This window comes from Triturus cristatus, chromosome 9 (genome assembly GCF_964204655.1).
Source record: "Triturus cristatus chromosome 9, aTriCri1.1, whole genome shotgun sequence".
NCBI lineage: Eukaryota > Metazoa > Chordata > Amphibia > Caudata > Salamandridae > Triturus > Triturus cristatus.
Genome location: NC_140592.1, coordinates 1,185,985,805 through 1,186,008,337, shown reverse-complemented (window position 1 = coordinate 1,186,008,337; position 22,533 = coordinate 1,185,985,805). Strand labels below are relative to the sequence as shown.

General features: G+C 44.2%; 1 protein-coding gene across 1 annotated transcript in view; it reads left to right on the top strand.

Annotated features, from left to right (window-relative positions):
- LOC146799597 (cysteine-rich protein 1) overlaps positions 1 to 21,035 on the top strand; it is a 43,162-nt gene extending 22,127 nt beyond the window's left edge. The window contains exons 2-5 of the mRNA XM_085627171.1: positions 15,251 to 15,345; positions 18,118 to 18,175; positions 19,045 to 19,092; positions 20,638 to 21,035. Coding sequence (XP_085483297.1) covers positions 15,251 to 15,345; positions 18,118 to 18,175; positions 19,045 to 19,085 — 194 coding nt within the window. The 3' untranslated portion in view covers positions 19,086 to 19,092; positions 20,638 to 21,035. The remainder of the gene's footprint in view (positions 1 to 15,250; positions 15,346 to 18,117; positions 18,176 to 19,044; positions 19,093 to 20,637) is intronic.
- Positions 21,036 to 22,533: the final 1,498 nt, after the last annotated feature.

Genomic DNA, 22,533 nt, shown 5'->3' with positions numbered 1-22,533 from the left:
CGCCCTGCACACCTCTGAGATCCTCATTGGCTGGAGCCACGGGGGCTGTTGGAATCTGGGCGCCCTGCACACCTCTGAGATCCTCATTGGCTGGAGCCACGGGGGCTGTTGGAATCTGGGCGCCCTTCACACCTCTGGATCCTCATTGGTTGGAGCCACGGGGCTGTTGATAGCTCATTGGTTGTGCTTCATATTGTTTAGAAGTGATGGGCAGGCAAGGCTGGGGTAGACCAAGGTATGGGGCGGTGATGAACTCTCTTGGACAGTGGAAGGCTAGACCCTGGCATGGAATGGGTTTGTGTGGAGCGGTGTGTGCATGGATACTTGTGCTGAAGGACAGTGCTGTCTGTTTCCTTCTTCTGGGATGTTTGGCTGTCCATTCCTCGGTTGGCTGTCCATTCCTCGGTGTCAGGTAACTGTCATATTTCGAGGCATCTTTGCCCTTTATGAAGCTTTAGCAGCATGCTCTATGTATGCAGGTGTGGTAGCATTCATTTTCCATCTTCAGGATGGCTCTGGTCAGGCCTCTCGGTTTAGGTGGAGGCGCGACAGTAAGTTTGTCTGTGTGTTTTGTGAGTTGGTGAACATTTGGCCAGGTACAGGACTCGAAGCTCCGTTAAGTGCACAGCTGTGCCAGGAACTGTGTTTAATGTGTGGTCTTGCTGCAGGCTGATGTGTCAGTATAGCTTGATCTAGATGTGCTCTTGAAGAGGCAAAGGCTTGGTCCATGTTCTGTGCATGATGCTGGCAGGAGCTGTGTCCAGCGTGGATTGATGATGTATTGTTAAGTGCGATTATACCATCTATCCTCTGATTTGGGTGATTTGGTAGGATTAAGGCGCTCACAGAAAAAAACATACAAAATCCCAATATTTTGGTTTTTCAACTACTGTGCTCTCAAAGGGGGGAAGATACACCCAACTCTCCAACCCCAATCCAAGGATTGACAAACAAAATATGCTACTTTAAGGCACACGCACTTAATCAACACGAAAGTGCAATAGAAAGTTAAAACGCAATAAATGTATTTGTCCACAGAAAAGACATTTATTGTCTTTTAACTTTGTGTTGTACTTTTGTGTTGATTAAGTTGCGTGTGCCTTAAAGTAGCCCACGGTTACGCCTTGGCATGGAGGTGCAGTTCAGACGGCAGACGCTTGGCCATCTCTATGGCTTTAAGATAGGGCTGGTGTCTAATGAGTACTATTGGTGTGGCCACTCAAGGGCAGTTCATCTGTGCCATTGTACACTGACGTCACATAGGTCAGTGGAGGAGTGGGTTACAAATAGACACACATACTCTATAAATAACCACCGGGTAGGAGCCAGGTACCGCTGGCAGCAGTGTGTGGCAGGGCGGAGAAGGCCCTTTCAACTGGGACTCTGGGCTGCAAATGAGTTCAAAGTTCAACGTTTGCGGAAGGAAGGCCGTGCCCGCTGCTCATGCACAGCCCCTGCTTTGCATCAACATTTGAGTATGGCCCTTTCAGTGGAGCACCAGCACCCATGCAGACAGCGGTTTACAAATCCCTGGTCCAACATGCCCTTCCCTTCCAAGACTAATGTTTGGCCTCTTTCTAAACAATGCTGGTGTTTGCCTGCGTTCACGCCTTCCAGCTGAGGTGGGGATATTTGCTCTTTAAGGTGTGACTCATTTAAAGGGACAGGTAGAGTCGTTCACTCTGGACACCGTCCACTGGTGCCCCAGAAGCTGCTTCTTCCTACAGCTAGAAATGTAGTATTGTTTTTCTCCTTCTTTTCTTCTCCTACTTCTCCTTCTTCTTCTTCTCTTTATTATTATTATTGTTATTATTATTAATACTACTACTAGTAATAGAATCTTAACACACAGGTGCAGCAGGCAACAACAGATTTCTTCTAAATCACACTTTCAAACAAGCATTGGCAGAGCCAATAGGTTTCACCAACGCAAACTGTTGGCTTTGTCAATGTTTATAGCTGTTGTGCTGCATGGCTGAAAGTAAAAAACAAAATGCTATGATGCGGTCAGCGCTGGCCACATCACAGTTGGATCTGTTGTAGCAGGTTATTTTTACCATGGTGGGTGGGGGGAGGGCAACATGGATAATGGAAGGAGGGAAGCAGGAGGTGAGCAATGTGGCAGGCAGCAAGAGCAGGGCAGGAAGGGGCAAGCCAACTAGATTGGACAGCGGGAGAGGCAAGCAACAACGAGGACGGGAGGGGGCAAAGCAACAATAGGGAGGGTGGGAAGGGGCAAGCACAACCGGGAAGGCGGCAGGAAAAAATATAGAGAGTTGTAGGGAGTCAGCAACAAGATGGACAGCGGGTGAGGGCTAGCAACAACACGGACGGTGGGTGTGGGCAAGCAACAAGATGGACAGCGTGTGGGGGCAAGCAACAACACGGACCGTGGGTGTGGGGGCAGGCAACAACACGGACCGTGGGTGTGGGCAAGCAACAACATGGACGGTGGGTGTGGGCAAGCAACAAGATGGACAGCGTGTGGGGGCAAGCAACAACACGGACGGTGGGTGTGGGCAAGCAACAACACGGACGTGGGTGTGGGCAAGCAACAACATGGACGGTGGGTGGGGGCAAGCAACATGTGAATCGGAGAAAGCAGTACTCTGGATAAACTTGAGTTGTGAAAACAGCTGAGGTGCTGAGCGCCCTTCATCTCTGCTCTTCAATACGCCTCATATTCTCGCGATCTTTAACAGAATAGATGCTTTGTTCAGCTTCTAGTTTTGCAAACTATGCCTGCCTTTCAGTAATACCCACACAGTTGTGCTAGTTTGTATGTTCAAGTCCTTTGACTGTTGTGAATAATTCCTTTTGTTTTTTTCAATGAAACATTATACCGCTCGGCCTTGTAAGTGGCCCGAGAGTTTCACGAGTATGTTTGGTATGTTTTAAAGTAGCCAGCAGGTTACTTTACTAGGTTTAATTCCACATCCGTGGAATACTTTGCTTTGAAGTTAGTCAGTGCTATTGAACCGACTATAATGGTCGCAAGGCAAGGTTTGATGATATAGTGCATGGACAAAACTTGAAAAACTGTAACTAGCCCCCCATCTCACTTCCCACGCCAAGTCCTAGTCCACTGCCCCCTTATGCTGGAGGGCCTCTGCTTTACCCTAACTGAGCACAGCGAGAGACTGCAGGCCATGCAGGGTAGTTAATGCCCACAGTCTGAGTTCTAACAGAGCACAGTGAGAGACTGCAGGCCATGCAGGGTAGTTAATGCCCACAGTCTGAGTTCTAACAGCACAGTGAGAGACTGCAGGCCATGCAGGGTAGTTAATGCCCACAGTCTGAGTTCTAACTGAGTACACTGACTGAATGCAGGCCATGCAGGGTAGTTAATGCCCACTGAAAGAATGCAGGCCATACAGGGTAGTTAATACCCACAATCGGAGTTCTAACTGAGTACACTGACAGAATGCAGGCCACACAGGGTAGTTAATGCCCACAATCTGAGCTCTAACTGAGCACATTTACAGAATGCAGGCCAAACAGGGTAGTTAATGCCCACAATCTGAGCTCTAACTGAGCACAGTGACAGAATGCAGGCCATGCAGGGTAGTTAATGCCCACAGTCTGAGTTCTAACTGAGTACACTGACTGAATGCAGGCCATGCAGGGTAGTTAATGCCCACTGAAAGAATGCAGGCCATACAGGGTAGTTAATACCCACAATCGGAGTTCTAACTGAGTACACTGACAGAATGCAGGCCACACAGGCTAGTTAATGCCCACAATCTGAGCTCTAACTGAGCACATTTACAGAATGCAGGCCAAGCATGTGTAGTTAATGGTTGTTATATGTCCACTGTCTGAGTTAGAGTCTTGACCAACTCGGGAGGGCTTATAACAAGGATTAACGAACACTGTATTCTTCAGCCATAGTTAGAACATAACATCAAACGAGGACATAATATACTTATTGAGACTGGGCGTGGCAGAGGAGATTGTTTGGATAGCCGAAAATCAGGTCAGCTAAAACCACTATACACCTCCTGTCACTAAAAAGAAAAGACCCATTTACTACAAGTGTAGTGTAGGTAGTAAATAAATAAATAAGTAATGTTTAGGTTTCAGCCTAGGAGGGGCAGTTTTAGGTTCAGAGTTGGTGAATATTTTAAGGTGCAGACCTGAAGTTTGAACAGAAGGGGGCATGGTATCTCAGTGAAGCGCGCCCGCTTTTGGTGATTTATGTTCCCAGGAGGTTCGCGGCTGGTGGTTTCTTGGCTTCTTGGGCCCATTTCTTGGCTTCGATACCTACATTAGTCATGATTGCCTTTGGGAGTGATGGGAGCTCCAGGTACCGCAGCAGCGATGACTAATGAAGGCGAACGGACAGCCCATTGGTTGAGCTCCAAGGCAGCCTTTCTTTGAGCTTCTCTTATCTTTTATACTCTGGTATGTTGCGCCAGTCAAAAATGCGGCGTTGTGCCAGGCAATGGCTCATTCTTGGTAAGTAATATGCATATGGGCAATCTGTGCTGTGTGCTGGCATACAACGCGCCCTGCCTGCCTACTCCTCTAGCTAATCTGAGGCTTGGCCATCCATGGGGTCATTCTGGTTCATTCAGACCAAATCAGTACAGTTTCATCTGTGCACGGTGTTTATGAGCACAATGTCCATGCGAAGAATATGCAAACAAACAGTATTTGTGCATGTTCATACACCTAATGTGCATGTTTTGTACACGCTATTTCCATGGGAGAAAATATGGAGGCAACAGCCATTGTAAAAGGCAAGCATAACAACTTGTGTTGTGCCGTAAGTCAATAGTAAGACTACAGTGGGTGAAAATGCTGTTTGAAATGAGCCAAATAGCAAAAACATCAAAGTCCTTCAGTTCCTTCACCTTTAGACCTAGCCTACACACTTAGACTAAGGCTCACTGCCAATACAAAACAAGCATTGGCAAAATTAATAAGACTGGAACTGGTCTCCAGCTTTTTGGCTTTGTCAATGTTTTCGTGTTTGTCATGGTTTTTGCTGTTGAAACTGCCAGGTACTCGTCAATCCCCCAAAAACCATTGGCTAAAAGCAAAATTATTTGGAGGGCTGAACTAGCACTCATTGCGATAGTAGCCCATAGCACTCAAGGGAACTACTTTGTGTGTGGATGCGCTTCTTCTGAAAGGGCAGAATACCATCACTCACAGTGAAGATAGCCAATTTCTGAAATGGACTGACCTATTGCCCCATGCTACATGATATAGTGGTGAAAAATGTAAATGACAACAAAAAGAAAGAAATGGATGACATGGGCTGAACGCTCCTATAAGTTAACATGTTGCATGTATAATTTTAGCAAAATCATAAGGGGTCTCGGCTAAAATCAGGCCTAAGTATCTCCGGGACATTACAGTGAGGGTTGATGACTTCCCAACGGGAGAGGTGTCGCCTCTACAGTATTTGTTTTTTACGCAATAGGGCTCTATCGTTTGATTCGAAGAGCAATACAATGGCCTTGATATATCAGCCTAATGTGATGTGATAGACTGCTCCTCAGCCCTGTTGACCTTTTGTAGACATCAACCTAATCAGAAAATCTATGCATTTGTCCATAGACTGATCAATTTCTAAGTCAGAAGGATCCTTCACACTAATACCAGTCTCCACTAATACTTTGCAGACCATCTGCCCCTTTTAATGAGTTAACTGACTAGTCTTACCTTCTAATCACCCATCTTAGATCATGATAACCCCGGTGGTACTGATATTAACAATGGTAGAGATGGCAGTACCTCTAAAGTTTGAGTAAGCCGAGAGTTCTGCAACTCAAATTCTGCTCAGACAATACTCAGATTGCTGTAGAAATTGACGGTTCGCTGATGCAACAATTTAACTTTTTGCCATTGGGAAATTTAGTGTTTGAGAGCGGAGGGGCTGGTTTCAGTTAAATGGTGGCAAAGAGAAAGTCATCCTATATGACTCCAGGAGAAGAGTGGGGTGCATGCTTGCAAGAGGGTCAGTAGGGGTTATATTGGCCAGGAGTTATATTGTTCAAGGTTTATAGGGTTTATATGGTACAGGGCAGTGGCAGCTGGCATGTCCCGAGGGTGGTGCGGCCTGGGTGGGAATAAAAAAATAAAAGGCACTTACCGCTTCTAGCAGCGCGACATCCTCCTCGATCGTTCTCTCCTCGCAGCTGATGACTCCCAAGCCAATCCTGGCGCTGTTCTCTTGCAGCACGAGAGCAGCGCTAGGATTGGTTGGAGCAGCCACTACCAGCCTTCTCAAGAGCATTGGAGGCCTTTGCTTTCTCTAACCCAGCTGTCTTAAGACTGCTGGGTTAGCGAGGTTTACTTTGCTTATGCCTGGCTGGCCGTCGCAAGGCAGCCGGCCAAAGACACATGCGCATTTTAAACTCGAGAGCACAAAGCTCCCCGCTGCCACTCAGCAGCAATGGCCCACCCCATCCTGACGCTCAGTTCGGGGTGGGTCAGTGGCTCAAAAATAAAATGGCAATAAATAAACATTATTTTTCAGCTCTGGCCTGGGGCTTTTGTTTGTGGGGCGATGCTCCTCCACTCAAATGGAGGAGCCACCCCTGATACAGGGGTTATATGACAAACATATAACCCCACCAAACTGTGCACCCAATTCCAGCGTGCTCATGGTTACAGCTAGAGGAAACCAGCACTCATTTATGGGGTAAGAGAGCTTATTTTGACCCAGAGCAAGAGAGAGAAAGGGAAGAAGAAGGAGGAAGAGAAAGAATGTGAGAACGAGTGAGAGAAAGACTCTTGAAGAGTAGGGTGGTGGATGGAAGAAGCGTGAGGTGGAATAAAGGCTAGGCGGCCTTGGTGTTCATCGACCCCAGCTTTCAGACACACTTCTAGCAGGCTCCTGAGACAAACGTTGGGCTCCTTGTCTTATGTTTCCAACAGATTAAGCATTGTCCCATGGAGCATATCACAAGTTATGAAGTGCAGAACTGCGTGTAGCTTGAGTATTATATAGTAATGTTTATAATTCCCTCACACTGCTTTGCACTCACAAAAGAGAGACTCCGTACTGGTCATGTCCATCCATCACCATCTGAAAAGGCATGGAATAACTGAATAGACCTGCCACTTGTCACTGGTCAACAGAGGGCTCTAATTTAGTCCACAACTGTGGGCCCTAACTAGCTTCTTGATATCTTACAATGACTATCTTAAATGAGATGACAGTAACAAAGTCCATCTCAGCCGATCTCTCACCATCTCTGCCTCCAACCTATGCCCGCTCAGGACCACTATCTCTAAACGTATAATCTGGGAATGGACAACCCAGTGTGGGAACCAGCTTAGTGGATCATGATCATAGGAAATACCATAAGGCACCTTCAGAGCTGATTAAAGCTGCCAGTTTACAGAAACCCATAAACTGCACGCCTGTCCCGCACACTTCTTCAGCCATCACACTTCTAAGCCCTGCAACCCATAATACTATACCTGTACCTTGGTGGTCATCATCAATGTGACATGGAAACGCTTTGCACAAAGATTCAAATCAGAGACAACCCCTTCCAACCTCACACCCTGAACAGTGTGGCATGCCACACATTTACACAAGAGCATCAGCACTCCACACAGGAGTAGTAAGCGCTACATGAATGTTGTAATACAATGTAGGACTCGTCATTCTTCTCTAACATGTGTATTTGTAAAGCACACGTTCCCTCAGAAGGGTATCTTGGCACTGTATAACAGATGTGTATTGTTACCTAACTTAATGGTACTCATTTTATCAACCTCAGAAGAATTAAAGTCTGAGTGGACACGCCAGGATTTGAACCTGTGACTATAACTTCAAACACAGGCCTCTATAGAGGACACATTAGTCCTCTAAGCCACCAGATCTGGCATACACTGGTACGTTGGTACTGGACACATGACACCAGTTGACCAAGGGCAATAGAGCTTTCCAATGCAGCCCCTACACTCCAGAGTCAGCTTCCATCTTCAATCATCTTGAAAACTCATAATCCACTTTTCCTTGGAGGCAATGTGGATTTCAATGCCTAGAAATGGTCGTGTCTAGTGTGCCATATAAGTGTCACTTTCATTCATTCATTCACTCACTATGTGTTTATACAACCACAAACAAAATAATAGGACCACTACTTGAGGATAGTTGAAGATAGCGGTAGCTATCAATGTCTTTAAAATGCGACAATAATACCAAGGAAAGGCATCCAAAAGACATGCAGAAGAAGGGGAGCCCCACAGAAAGAGGACTCGTTTTAGGATCCACATTAAAGTTCACTCTGCACCCAACGCATCATTGGCTCATAACTAGAGACAACGGGTGGAGCAAAGAATCCTAGGGAATGAAAAAGAAAAAGTTTATGCAGTAAGACTTGCCATTTAGTTTCCAATCATTCAAGATAAAATATGGATTTTCTTGATGTTCATAGACAAATTATGATCATCCACCAATTACAAATGGGCAACCATGAATGAAAATGGTTTAACCTTGCTTTTAATTGTGCACTTGCCTCGTTTACCTTTTTAGAAATGTACACAGCCACACGTTTTGCTTGTTCCTTCCCAGCAAAATCAATAACCCCACCACCTGCTTGTCCTGGAAGATGCTGCAAAAGACAAAGTTTAACAAATGCATGAGCACAGGTGCAAATAAAAACATCTTCCTGTATGTATTTGAGCGTATCTGAAAGGTGTGTTCGTGGTGCAATAAACTGAACGTATAAATGAACGAAAGTATTGTTCAGTTACTTCATGTGGACCCATCGCTGTGGGAAATGGGTGGGTGGGCGAAATGGGTGTCAGAACAGAGGACAACAAGCCTTGGCAAACTGTCAATGCTGTTTTGTTTGCTAACATAAAAAAAGACATTAAAAGTCTAAGAAGCGATACAAAGTAAAAAAAAATAACACAGACAGACACATTGACCCATTCAGTTGTGGGTGGAAGAAAAAGGGGAATGACACTTGAAGAGATCAATGGATGAAGAGGGCTGACCAAAAGCCGCTGTATGTACACACTATGTATGTATTTTTATTATACATTTTCTGAAAAACCTGAGGCTTCTCCTGCCAGTGAAAGCTGGATGTAGACTAGAACTAAAAAAAAGGAAATCAAGCACTGAGAGAAATTAAAAAGGAAAAATAAAGGGAATGCAACAATAAAAATGACTGTCACATGTTACAACAAAATGTAGTATCATAGTAGAGAGAAGAAAGAACAAAAGCATAGAAATGATAGTATGCAAACCCCTTTGACTTACGCTTTAATAGGTTACAATAAGCGGCCTCAATACATTGTGGGGGGCCTGTGGACCAGATACGTTTTAGCGCCGCAAGCGGTCTTTGATACACCTCCTCCGAGAACGTCTGAATAGAGTCAAAGTTCTCGAAGTCCTTGAGTTATCGTCACCATCCTGCTCTCTCCACAGCCCTATCAGGGTAACATAAGCCACAAGAGCGAAAAATCGTATTTGCTACTTTATGCGACCATTTCTGGTTGAGCCCATGGCATCTCGTGCTTTCTGTTTACATTACCGTCCTTTACTGCATTGCAGACCTTCTCCAGCCTGGTAGGTTAATGTCTCTCCTGCTGTGTGTCTTTCCTCCCCCCTGCTTCCATTTTCTCTACCATAATGTCCTATCACCACCTGCCCCGGTCTCAGGTGTGACAAAATGGCTGACGTGACTCCATTTTGTCTGGCTGAGTAGTCTTTCAATGTGGCCTTGTTTCAAAAGCAGGGCTTGGTGGAATATAATACATCGGCAGTGAGTTTCATTAGAGCAGAGTGTTCAGGAAATAATCCCTAGAACAGTACAGTGTACTAGAATCTTGACTGCATGGCTGCCCCCATTGTTTTCAATGTGGGTGCCTCGTGGCGTTACAATGGTCTACGGTTACATCGCCCTGCCCAATTACTGCCCATTATAGTTATGAATTCCCACAGTGAATAGTGTTCTCAGTATCCGGCACAGTTAGGATCCCAACGCGGCTATGTTAGAAGAATCTAAATGTTCACACTCTTAAATATTTTATACAGAAATCAGTCGACAGGTCTCTTTTTTGAACGCACAGACGGGTATATCTGTGACACGGCTACTCACCACCTCCCATCGTGTTCAGCTCCCAGTACAGCTGTTGCATGTCTTACTAGGGGCTCCACGAGACAGTAGAAGATATTTTGGGCCCTCAAGAGTCTCGCTGTGGAGCATCATTCTAACCACTTACACCCACAAACCTTTTGTGTCCAGATCTCGTAAACTCTGAAGACCACCCTGTCTGATCATGACCTGGAGCTTTCTTCTGCCTGTGCTCCCCCAGGAACATTTTCTATTTAATTTGCCTCCTTCCAAAGCTCCCGAGGGCTGTACGGAGCATCCAGCAGACTACACTGCAAACACCCAATTGGCCCAGGACTGGTTGGTCACATGAAGGTAAACCCACAACCGTAGACCCCTGCACTACACCAGGAAGCGCTATGTGGCCAAGTAATTGGTAAACATGCACTGTACGGAACGTATAACATGTTCTGTATGGAACATAACACAATCCAACTGTATATATTGCGTAAATACTTATTTTACAAGAAAAGAAATAGGCTCCCACTCAATATACATAAGTATATATATATTCACTGAAAAAACCATAGGTTTCACACATGTTATAGTTAGCGGAAATTTTACTGATAAAAAACCAATGAAATTCCCCCGTTATAGTTAGTGCAGGCAACTATAACTCACGCGACCGCAATCCTCTGCTGATGCTAATACTGTATTTAGACACTTATTTGCCCATGTCTTCTTCCATACATTTTTAGCTATACATATATTACAAATATTTTTTTTTCATAAAGACACATATGTCATCAGCAGAAGATTGCGGTCGCGTGAGTTATAGTTGCCTGCACTAACTATAACGGGGGAATTTCATTGGTTTTTTTATCAGTAAAATTTCCGCTAACTATAACATGTGTGAAACCTATGGTTTTTTCAGTGAATTTGCAAGGTTTTTTAAATGCTAATTCCTAACTATAACGTGTGTGAAACCTATGGTTTTTTCAGTGAATTTGTACGGTTTTTTAAATGCTAAGTTACTTTACGCCATTCGTGGCGTGCGCGGCCACTTAACGCAGTTCGTTCCGTGCGCGCACAGTAAGCACGCGGTGCGCTTTGCGCACCGCGCGCCCACTTTACGCAGTTAGTGCCGTGCACGCACGGTGGGCACGCGGTGCGCTACGCGCACCGCGTGCCCACGTTACGCTAGATGGGCCATGTACGCACGATGCGCTTCGCGCACCGTGCGCACATGGAGGACATATGATGCACTTCGTTTTGAAAGGTAATATTTTAATTTTTCGTAATTTTTACAAGCCATGCACAAATGGTGTCCTTCGGGCACCATTTGCACACGGGGTGGACAGAGTGTGGATAATTTTTTTTTTTATATTTTTTTTTTTAAATATTATAGTTTTTCTCTTCTCTTATAAGCCATGCACAATTGGTGGCCTTCAGTCACCAATTGCACTCGGGGTGGGGAGAGTGTGGATAATTTTTTTTTTTATATAATTTTTTACCGTACGCGTACGGTTAGCGTAATCGGCGAAATTAGCGAAAAAAAAAAAATTCCGTTTTTGCCCTTGGGGGATCTTTGGGGACCCCCCCACCTTGGCTATGTGTGTGGGAGCTGTCTAAACAGCCCCTTTACATGTTTTTGTGCTTTGTATTTTCATCATCACTCTCAGTGCGAGAGAGAAAATGGCGGCCGCCGCTTCCTGGTTTCGGCCGATTCGAATGTTTACTAAGATCTAAGAGCCAATCAGAATCGCGCTCGCCACCGTACGCGTACGGTAAGCGTACCGTAAGCGCACCGTAAGCTGGCTCAGATATATATATTGATTTAAAGGCTATTTTCTCAGAATCTACTGAACAGATTTACACCAAACCTACAAAAGGCACTTCCTTGACCTGAGGACTACCTCTCTGCCAAATTTCAAGTAATTCTGTTCAGCCGTTCGGGCTGTAGCCCTGTCTAAAGGTCCTATGGAAAAATGCATGGGAAAAACGCGTTTTGGGACCCCCCTTTTATCTCAGCCCCCGCTTGACGAATCCCCTCGAGACTTTCAGGGTAGGAGCGGAGCGTAGCGCCCCACCTGTTTTGAAAAATTCGCGAGGATTCGTCGACCGGCGCCAAAGTTATTCAAAATAGAATGTTGCGGATTTCCTATGGAAACGTGGTCCTAACTATAACTACCTACTGGCGACCGCCAGTAGGTAATATATATATATATATATATATACACACACGTCGATTCACTAAAATATCTGTGATAGCAAAAGTGATTTCTCTTACCCTTTACCCCCATGACATCAGAAGGTTGATCTCTTGCCCCTCCCTTTACCTCTCAACAGCCTCCTAGCCGCTTCCTAGGGGAAACGGAAGGGCAGATAGCTAATACAATAAAAAGTTAACTGGGCTTTTACAGCAGTTAATATTTTAGGTCTGGTGTCAGCCAAGGCCTTTTGATTTTACGAAAATGTGTATAATATACCAATACATAGGGGCCTTCAGCCACCTCTCTTCATCCATTGGTCTGTTGTGGTGTCAGTCACATTTTGCTTCAGCCCATTACAGCATGGGACAGTGTGTCAGCCTGCTTTAAGCCACCGGTTAACTTCACTGACTGTCTTTTGCTGACTTACAACAAGCACACCCTCACACTAGTTCCCCTCGGTGCCAGTTTTTTTGTTTTTACTTTATAATTAACTGGGTCTTGCCTTTATGTTTAGAGCCTGATGTGATAGCAGGACCCCAAAACATGCACATTCCATCATTTTGGAGTGTGTTTTGCTTTTCTGACTGCTGCTCTTTCACAGCGTACCAGACCAGAGTGTGTCCATTTGAGACTGTTCTGTATTGTTACCCTCTTTTTCCTTTTCTCCTGCTTTCTTTCCTAATTTATTTTCTTTTTCTTTCTTTCTTTCTTTCTGTTTCTGTTTCTGTTTGTTTATTTATATAGCGCATGTATACCAGCAGGTCTCTTAGCGCTTGACAGAAGGAGATTGCATCAAAGTAGGTACAGACAGTCCTTGTGGCGAGCAAAGCTAAAGAGTATCTTCAAATAGCAGAGTTTTTTCTTTCTTTCTTTCTCTTCCATTCATTCTTTCTTTCTTTCTTTCTCTTCCATTCTTTCTTTCTCTTCCTTTCTTTCTTTCTTTCTTTCTCTTTCTTTCTTTCTTTCTTTCTTTCTTTCTCTTCCACTCTTTCTTTCTCTTCCATTCTTTCTTTCTTTCTCTTCCATTCTTTCTTTCTCTTCCTTTCTTTCTTTCTTTCTTTCTTTCTTTCTTTCTTTCTTTCTTTCTTTCTGTCTTTCTTTCTTTCTTTCTTTCTTTCTTTCTATCTTTCTTTCTTTCTTTCTTTCTTTCTTTCTTTCTTTCTTTCTTTCTTTCTTTCTTTCTTTCTTTCTTTCTTTCTTCCTTTCTTTCTTTCTTTCTCTTCCTTTCTTTCTTTCTTACACTTCCTTTCTTTATCCCGAATCAGGACTGAGCTTTCTTATACTCGGGGGCTGCTTTCAGCGCAGGGTGGACTGCCATGACCCAACTTTGAATGCCTCCATGGGCCCGTTCTAGTCTAGGCGCTCTGCGGTCTGGGGTTGGTTTGAACATGCTTGCCAGGGATGGCTGTGGTTTACAGTCTGCCCATGACCCAATCTGCTGTGCTCCCCTAGTAATATCGACAAAGGACCACTCTTCACGATGAAGGGGGCCAAAACAACATGACCCTGAGTGCTAACAAAAGCGTCACGTAGCTAGCTAGATTAAACAGTGAACACGGATTTATTGGGGCAGTTAAAGAGTTTGGAAAGAGCTCTCTGGAACCTCAGGAGACTTTGAAGTGAAAACGACAGAATTGGGCAGCAGGAGAGTTAACGGGTAAAGTTGCTTCAGCACGATCAATAAAGTGAAAAGCTTGACCGCCCTCAATAATCCTCTTGCACAGGAATGGCAGATGTGCACAGTGTTCAAAGCCACATTTGCATTTCTTCACCAACTGAGGTCGCTTTCTTTGAACAGCTGCACAGCTCCTCTACAGATGAAAGCTTTTTTGTAAAGTGTTTAACCACATTTTAGCTTCTTTGGGATGTTAGCGAAGCAGCATGCAGGGAATAATCGACAGAGTTGATGGGCTATAATTAAGTTTTTCTGTTATTTGACGTTGTATCATTAGCGTAAACCAGTGACCTCACAGCAAGGATGATGGTTGAGGCCTGTAAGGAACCTGGAGACATCCGACACACTTTCTTTCAAAGGCTCATTTTAAGGCCAAAAACTAGCGCTACATCGGAACAACTAGCGCCTATTCACTAATTGGCTGGTTGTTCTCGTTATATTGATACATTCGCTGTCAAACAGTAATTTGGAGGCTGTATCATTTAACCCCTTCGCCGCGGCGGGAATTCCGCCGCAGCGCTGGGGGGTGCGGGGGGCAGCGCGGTGGCCCAGTGCTCATGACGGAGCCACTCCGTCATGAGCCACAGTTGAGCTGTGCTCATGACGGAACGGTTCCGTCATGACTCCGCCCAGTTGCGTTGTCCCCCCGCACAGGCGGGGAAACAGCGCCGCGTGGGCGGAGCGGCCGCCAACGGTCGTGTCATGACGGAACCGTTCCGTCATGAGCACACGGCAACCGTGGCTCATGACGGAGCGGTTCCGTCATGAGCGGGGAAGGGGTTAAATGTTAAAAAACACTTTCATTTGATGTTATTCTTTTTCCAAAGCACACCGAATGAGCTCTCAGATTTACTTTGCCTATACATCCACTAATTCTCAATGTTTTCAGAAAATGGCTGTTCCGCACGGTTCCTTTACTGAGTAGTTACCACCATTTTGTGTAACGTCATTAACTGATGAGGCAATGTGCGTCAGTGAACTAAGTAGATGCACATGCGCTCTGAGGGATTCCAACACAAGGGGGCACTTTGGGCCCTGTAGTGTTGTCCTGGACACCCACTTAACTGAGGCGTCACCAGTCAGGTGACCCTGCTAATAAAAGGGTCTGGGCGCACATGCTCGAGGTCAGTGGAGTACCCATATCAACAGTGTTGTGCCGTGTCAAAATTTACTCTAGCATGTGGGTCTAGGGCCCATGACGGTGCAGGCCCGGTGTGCGGGCACAGCGCCTCACTGACAGAGCACTGTTTTAGCACCACAGCTCTGTCTTTCTTGCATTCCTATTGCTCTCTGATCCTTGCTAATTTTTCTCCTGTCTTCTTTCTTGGCAGCCGAGAAGGTCAGCTCCCTGGGCAAAGACTGGCACAGACCGTGCTTGAAATGTGAAAAGTGCAAGAAGACCCTGTCTCCTGGCAGCCATGCTGAGGTATGATTTCAGAAACAAGTTGAGTCTACTCTCTTTGCCCTCCATCTTGTTCCCTGGGAGTGGAGAGTGGGGAGGGGCTCGGGAAGGAAGGGTGATGGATGGAATTGAGGTATGCCCCTCTGAGTTATCTACTACAATGGACATAAAGGAGTGAGTCTGTGCTTAATTTGAGCTTGTGGTTTTCAGTGCTGGGCACCAGCACTTAATTGCCAGCACCGTACTTATGACAGTCTGCCACATGGTGGGGATGTTTATCTAATTTGGAGACCAGCACAGCAACAGTTGTTTATTAATTCAATATGCATTACAAATGACTAATACCTGCCACTAAAGCCATTCTTACAGATTTGGGGGCCTGAAATAGTCAAAATTGTACGAGTGTGATGGCTAGTAGTTTGGTTGTTACTGCAATTGTCAGAAACAACAGCGGCACTGGGCATTGCAGGTGGAAGTGGCCTCCTGATGAGGGTCCTGGCACTTATTCTTTTACAAAGTAAGCACTGGAGTGAGTTTGGCGGATGGGAACTTCTGTCTCAAAGATGGCGGGCGTCTAATCCGCTGTATTGCATATGCATTATAGCCTATGGCACTTGTAACATGGCCGACAGGATAGCTGCTTCGTTCTGATGGATTATCCCATCTGCCAAACTCTAAATAAAGCACTTGGCTTTTACACATTTGAATAACAACGTACGTAATCTACCCCTACACTTGTAAGTTACTGTGTTTCGCTTTTTCACATAATTTACTGCTGTATATCAAGTGTGTGTTTAATGTACTTTTGGAAATGCAGGATATTCACAAAGATACCAGACTTATGCCCATTTCACTACTAGAACTCAGGCAGAATGTTTGAATTGCTTAAATAACCAATTAAATGAAAATAGATCTGTGCCTCGCGGACCAATGTTGGACACTGTCGGTTTAAAGTATTGCCATAAGGGACATTTTACGGATTGTTTGGGCCCCGGGCAAGACCTATATTGGGGCTCCCTCTTAGGACTAACTTTAAATGTATAGCCCATTTACAGCTAATTCAAGCCTTCATGGTTTGTAAACCGATTGATTTATACCATAACCTTACAGAAAAAGTAGATACAAGTGCTAACATGTGTATATGTGTATTTATTACACATGTCCCTGAAAGCACACCTTTCCCCAAGTGCTATTTGGTGACAATACCCTCACCTACCGTGTATATCACTCAGTGTGTCATTCATATCCCTTTATATATATATATATATATATATATATATATGAATTTGTTAAGCGCGCAGCTACCCGAAGGTTTCCCGGCGCTAGAGACACAAGAGGGGAGGAAGAGGTCAAGCAGAAGAGTTTGAGAAATTGAATTACATTGAGAACAGCCAGGTCTTCACTCCTCTGCGAAATTTAAGATAACAGATTTCAGACCGTAAAAGAATGGGAAGCGAATTCCAGAGTGAGGGCGCCAAATAAGAGAAGGAGCGACCGCCAACTCTAGCACGCTTAAACCGGGGGACAGAGAATCTGCATTGAGTCGAAGATCTGAGGGTGCGGGAGGGACAGTATTGATGGACTAAAGTGGAAAGATAGTAAGGGGCTTTACCCGCTTTAATACGATGCATAAAGCATAAAGCTTTAAATTTAGATCTAGAATCTATGCGCAGCCAGTGAAGGCTACGCAAAGAAGAAGAAACAGAAGAGGTTCTGGGCAGATTGCAAAGTAAGCGGACAGCCATGTTCTGGACTACTTGAAGTTTACGAGAGACCTCCTTGCAGGCACCCAGAAGTAGAACATTACCGTAATCCAGACGCGATGTCACCAAGGCCTGGACTACTGACTTCTGGGTATCGGGAGGGAGCATCCATAGGATCTTCCTCAGCATGGCACCCAGTACAAAGCTAATTGAATGTACAGGTCAGACGTAAGGTGCCTGCGCCCAGAAGGACACCCTGGTCTCCTTCAAGTGACACAGTTCAAGTGTTGGATCAGTCTGTGGGTTGAGCCAGGAAACATAAAAAGAGAAGCAAGATAGACAGAGGAAGGAAAGAGTAAATTAGAGGTAGGTAGAAGTGGAGAGAGGAAAAGAAAGGTAAGCAAGGCAGAGTGAGAGAGATACAAGTACATCTGATAGTTGCCCTATAGAAAGGCTACGTAAAAACGTTAAGTGGTGAAGTTGGGATAGGTAGAGAGAGACCGGGTCAGAGACAGGATTAGAGAGAGGTAGAAATGTTGAGGTAGACAAGAGAGAGAGCAAAATGAAAGCAAGTCTTCTTACTGCTCAAATTACTTTTTAATTTGGGTGGGGGGCTTTGGAAGGGGGAGGCGCCTGGGCAATAGCCCACTTGGCACTGTCTTAAGAGGTCTCTGAGTGTCGCTGTGTTGACATGGATGACAACTCAAGGCCTGGCTTTTCGACCAGTAGCAGCAGCACTCCCCCCCCTCCCCCCCCCCCAGCGCCTTGAAACCCTTACGGGTAAGTAGTGCGCTTTACAAATTTTCTGATTGATTGATTGATTGATTGATTGATTAAATATAAAGGTTGTGCCACTTTCCTGTGGCCTTGTTCTATACCCTATCAATGAACTAAAGATGAATGTGTGTGCTGTCCTCTGACACTTGTCTAGGTCGACACATAGCCTCTTTCATGAACCTGCTATATTGTGCCTCACACAAGGTTCGAATGGAAATGAGGGTACAGGACAGCATACTCAGTAACTAAGTTCCATCTCTAAGTGTTGCCCCTCTTCTTTTCCCATCTGTAAATGTTGTCTCTCTTCATTTCCCAGCATGAAGGCAAACCTTACTGCAACCAGCCTTGCTACGCTGCATTGTTTGGACCCAAAGGTAGGGATTTCCTCATTATCTTTTTTAAGTCGGATAAATCAAATGTTTTACTATTTTAACATGGATTCACATATGCACTGTACGTGTGTGTATGTATATATATATATATATATATATATACACATTGCCCTAAATGTTCGCTTAGTGCAATATGGAGTGTATTGCAACACTTTCCAGTGCTGATTTTAGCTCCCAGCCTGGCCCTTGAAATAATCTTGAAGTAGTCATATATAGACCTAAATGGAGAGTTAGTCTTGTGAGATTTCAAGTTACTATCTAACAAATCTGCTGGGTCAAGACATAGCTAATGAACAGTCATACGTAATGTTGTGATGGGAGATATGTACTTTGTTGTCTTGTGCTCTGGGAGTTTTAGCTTCACAAGGAATGTGCCACATTGACAAACATCTGTAAACATTTTGGCACCAGGTCCACTCAATAACGCACGATTCTAAGCGCGCGAGCCAGTCTACTTTTTGCACCTCGCCCCAGCACCTCATTTGTAACCAGTTGGGAAGCATCTTGGAGGCCCTGGTTTATGTATGGACTCTGCTAACGTCAGAGCCTAAAGAAGCTTGGGCCAAACCTGTGTTTGAAGGCCATATGCAATGTGTGCATTCCTTAAGCAATGCCTCAGCATGGGGAAAATAGGGGTTCAAATGCAGGGCATAGCTGTACTCTAGTTAGGAAGCCTTGTGTAGACTTTGACCCTGGGAACATAAAAGTTTGCCAAGTCAATGTTGAAATTCTGCAGTGAGGTGTCTGTTGACACTCAGTTAATCTTCTCAACCCATATGTTTGCAATGAGCTTTGGAGGGACAGTGTTACTTTCCTGACCGCCAGTAACTGTGGTTCTTTTTCACCTTCAGGTTTTGGTCGCGGTGGGGCGGAAAGCCATAGCTTCAAATAATGCAGAGGTAAGTGTGGGAAAACTTCAAAGGTTTTGGGAGGTGGACAGTTCCGATGGTACCTTTCACCCCTTGGTCTTACTCTTTTCATGCATCTTTATCGTACAAACATATCCTTTGATATGAATTTGGGCGCAGCACGTGCAGATCTCACAAGCACCAAAACTTTTGAGTGAGAGGTAGCAAGGGAAAAAAACGGTTTTGATGATAGCTCTTAATGCAGGCAGGTCGCCTTGGGCTCCAAAAACACAACAATTTATTTTTATAACAAGTCAAAAAATATCATTGTTGTCAGGAGGGGCTAAATACAATAAGAGTCACACATGTAGGGGTGGTAGGTAATTCCTAGCTGGATTATGCCAGTGCGCAGTATATTGAAATTAAATTCAAGGTTATACCTTAGACCACTAAGTTTGGTCACTTCTCAGTGATTTTTTTGTTTGAGGGTTTTTTATCCTTTTAAAGAGAGAGATACCTGGAGTCTAGAGATCTCAACACAAAATTAACAAAATGCTCAACATATTTTGAACCAACCCCACTTTCTAGTTATAAAACAACCTCAGGCAAGCTAATGAGGAAGCCACTTCTCGGTCTATGAGAGATAGAAAACTCTTCCATTCTTGCTGATGAATGCCAAAATAACAGGCGCTAGATTCCTGGTGCAGTTTGTAAACAAGCTTTGGCAATGCCAAAATGTCTTGCTTTAAAGGAATGTTGCATGATAATGTTAAGCATTTCAAGTAGATAGCATGTATATGTATTTGTGCAGAAGCAAAGATCCGCAGAATAATATTGTGTAGGTTAAAAAGTCAGGTGTGACAGTTGCACAGTCAAGCCAGACTTAAAAATCCATGTAAGAGACTAATTCAGCCGCGGCCTGTGCAGGTGAGAGCGGTGGGGCCGGATGGAGGTGGGGCCGGGGGGGGGTGGGGGGGACCGGAATTCAAAAGTCGACCACTAGGGAAAATGTTTTATTTATTTAATTTTCCCTCGTGGTTGTGTGTCGAAATCCCCCCCACCCGGCCCCACAGCCCCACGGCTCTTACCTGCACAGTCCGCGGCTGGAATGACTGCCCTCCATCCAGAGAAAAAATCCTACCTTATCTAGTTATTTAACACTAATAACATTGCAATGTCATGAGTGTGCCCTCTGAAAGTTCAAGCTCCAGCAGCTGGATAAATAAACAAAATGATCACAGCTCTGTGGATGACAAGCACTTTTTTTGTGGAATCACACAACTTCCGCCCAATTAAACATGTACTCCTGACTCCCAACATGTGGGTGGAGCCAAAGCCCCTTTCCTGGTGATTCTCACATAGCTGTCTAGCAACAGCTGTGATGTCAAGCCAGACCATAGAAATGATTTTCAGTTTACGAGCATGTTATTATTGTTGCAGAAGGAAACTCAGAGTCGGAGGGCAGTTTGTTTCTTTTATTTACTTTGACAACTATTAAAAACTTTCCCTTTAAATCATCCAGAATAGTGACATTATTAATAAATACTCCTTTTTTTTTTTTAATGTTTGTGTACTTTTGTTTTTTTTCTTCCTTAGACCTCGGAGAGAAGAATGCAATGAAAGCACTTGAGAAACAAGAAAGAAAAAAAAAACATTGTCTTAACCATCCGAGAAAGATGAGGTGTTTTAATTAAATGCACCATGTTTTTTTAACTGTTCAAGGATTTTAACCAGTTTACATCTTTGTTAGTGGTAATTGAACGACGATTACTGTGTTTGCCCACAGTCGAAACTGTTTTTTTTTTATTATTAGAGGCGGAATGGTTAACAAATTTGGCTAAAATTTAAGAACAGTACATTACAACTTTCTATGATTACACCACACATTGAAACTACGAAGTAACTGTTCGTTTTTTAACCTAAGCTCTTACCATAAATGTTTAAAGATGTATATGATTATTTCTTACAAATATTAAAATCTGAAAAAGACATAATGAGAGAGTGTTCTTTATTTGGATTTATTGTTTCTTGATCTGGGAAATGTTTCTTGGGTGGGAGAATCACAGGTTCATACTGAATAAGTTGCTACAGATATTCACTCACGACTTTATGAAAAGCTGCGCCTGTTTACTACATTTTTACCAGGTGTAGGACACAAACCAGAGCTTTCTAAGACTGTCTTAAGCTAGCAAGAACAGGATAAGACTGTCCTAAGCCAGGACAAAACACTTTGCAAATAAGGACAATCTTTCCTGACTCTAAAACAGTTTTAATGCTGTCTTAACCCAGAGAAAATGCCTATAAAGTCAGGCCCCTAGTTCTTTGAATTTAGCAGCTTTCGAAAGACCAAAACATGAATTATCTCAAATAAAATAGCCAGAGAGTGATTTTAAGCCTAGCAAGACACCCATCCGGAGCAAGTAAACCATGCTGATAGAGGCTGCAGCGTCATAGTCACTTTGAAGTGGGAAACATCCATTACAATGCAGGCATTTTTACGCAATGCCTTTACAACGCGGTCAATACAATGCAAGTTCCGTTACAACGCATGCCATTACAACACATGCTATTATAACGCATATCCCTCACTTACCAGCACGTTCCCTGAGGTAAGCACCCGGCAGTGTTAGAATAGTAATTTCCGTTGTAATGGAACATGCGATGTAATGGCTTGCGTTGTAAAGGCATGCATTGTAATAGAAGTTGCGTTGTAATAACCGCATTGTAAAGGTATGCGTTGTAATAGTTTGCGTTGTAACGTCATACATCCCTTTGAAGTAGGATATGTGATGTTCAATAAACTGGGTGGATCCAAAGAAACCACGCTGTTTAAGGGAGAATGAATCAGTGGCTCTGCTAGTGAACAGGTGAAAAGGTGATCAATGAGAGTAACAATGATGTGGGGGAACAGGATGGATCCATATCATGGCACGTTGTAAACATGCATTGCACGGAGGTCACAGCTGATTAAGGCTGTAGATCTCAATGCCATGAGGTTCTGTGATTAATCGATAATGACCCAATCAGATGAGATCAACAGACCTAAGAAAGACTTGGCGCAATAGAGTCCGTACCACCACTGTCATTGAGTGGAGCTCAAACTATGACAGAGGTCAGTGTCGGTGAATAAACTCAACAAAGTGGGAGTGTGGTGGAAACAGTGGCAACTACAGTAGAGTAGTGAGTTTGGATCAACATATAAATGTACTTGGTGAATGTAATTATCTCGTAATCATCTGTCAGATGAGGTCAATGGAATCTGCAATGCTTTGATGTGAATCTACAATGGTATATATAAGGTTTGAGCAAGGAAATCGGTGGATTCCATAGTAGCTTAGTGAGCTGAGATGAACAGAAGCCATAGCGGCTTGTGAGAATGGGTGAATGACAGCCACAATGGCTGATTTCAAGAATCAGTTTCGGCAGTGCGATCTTAAAAGGAACTCCAGGAATCCACCCTGCTTCCATCCAAGCAGAATTCCACACCAAATC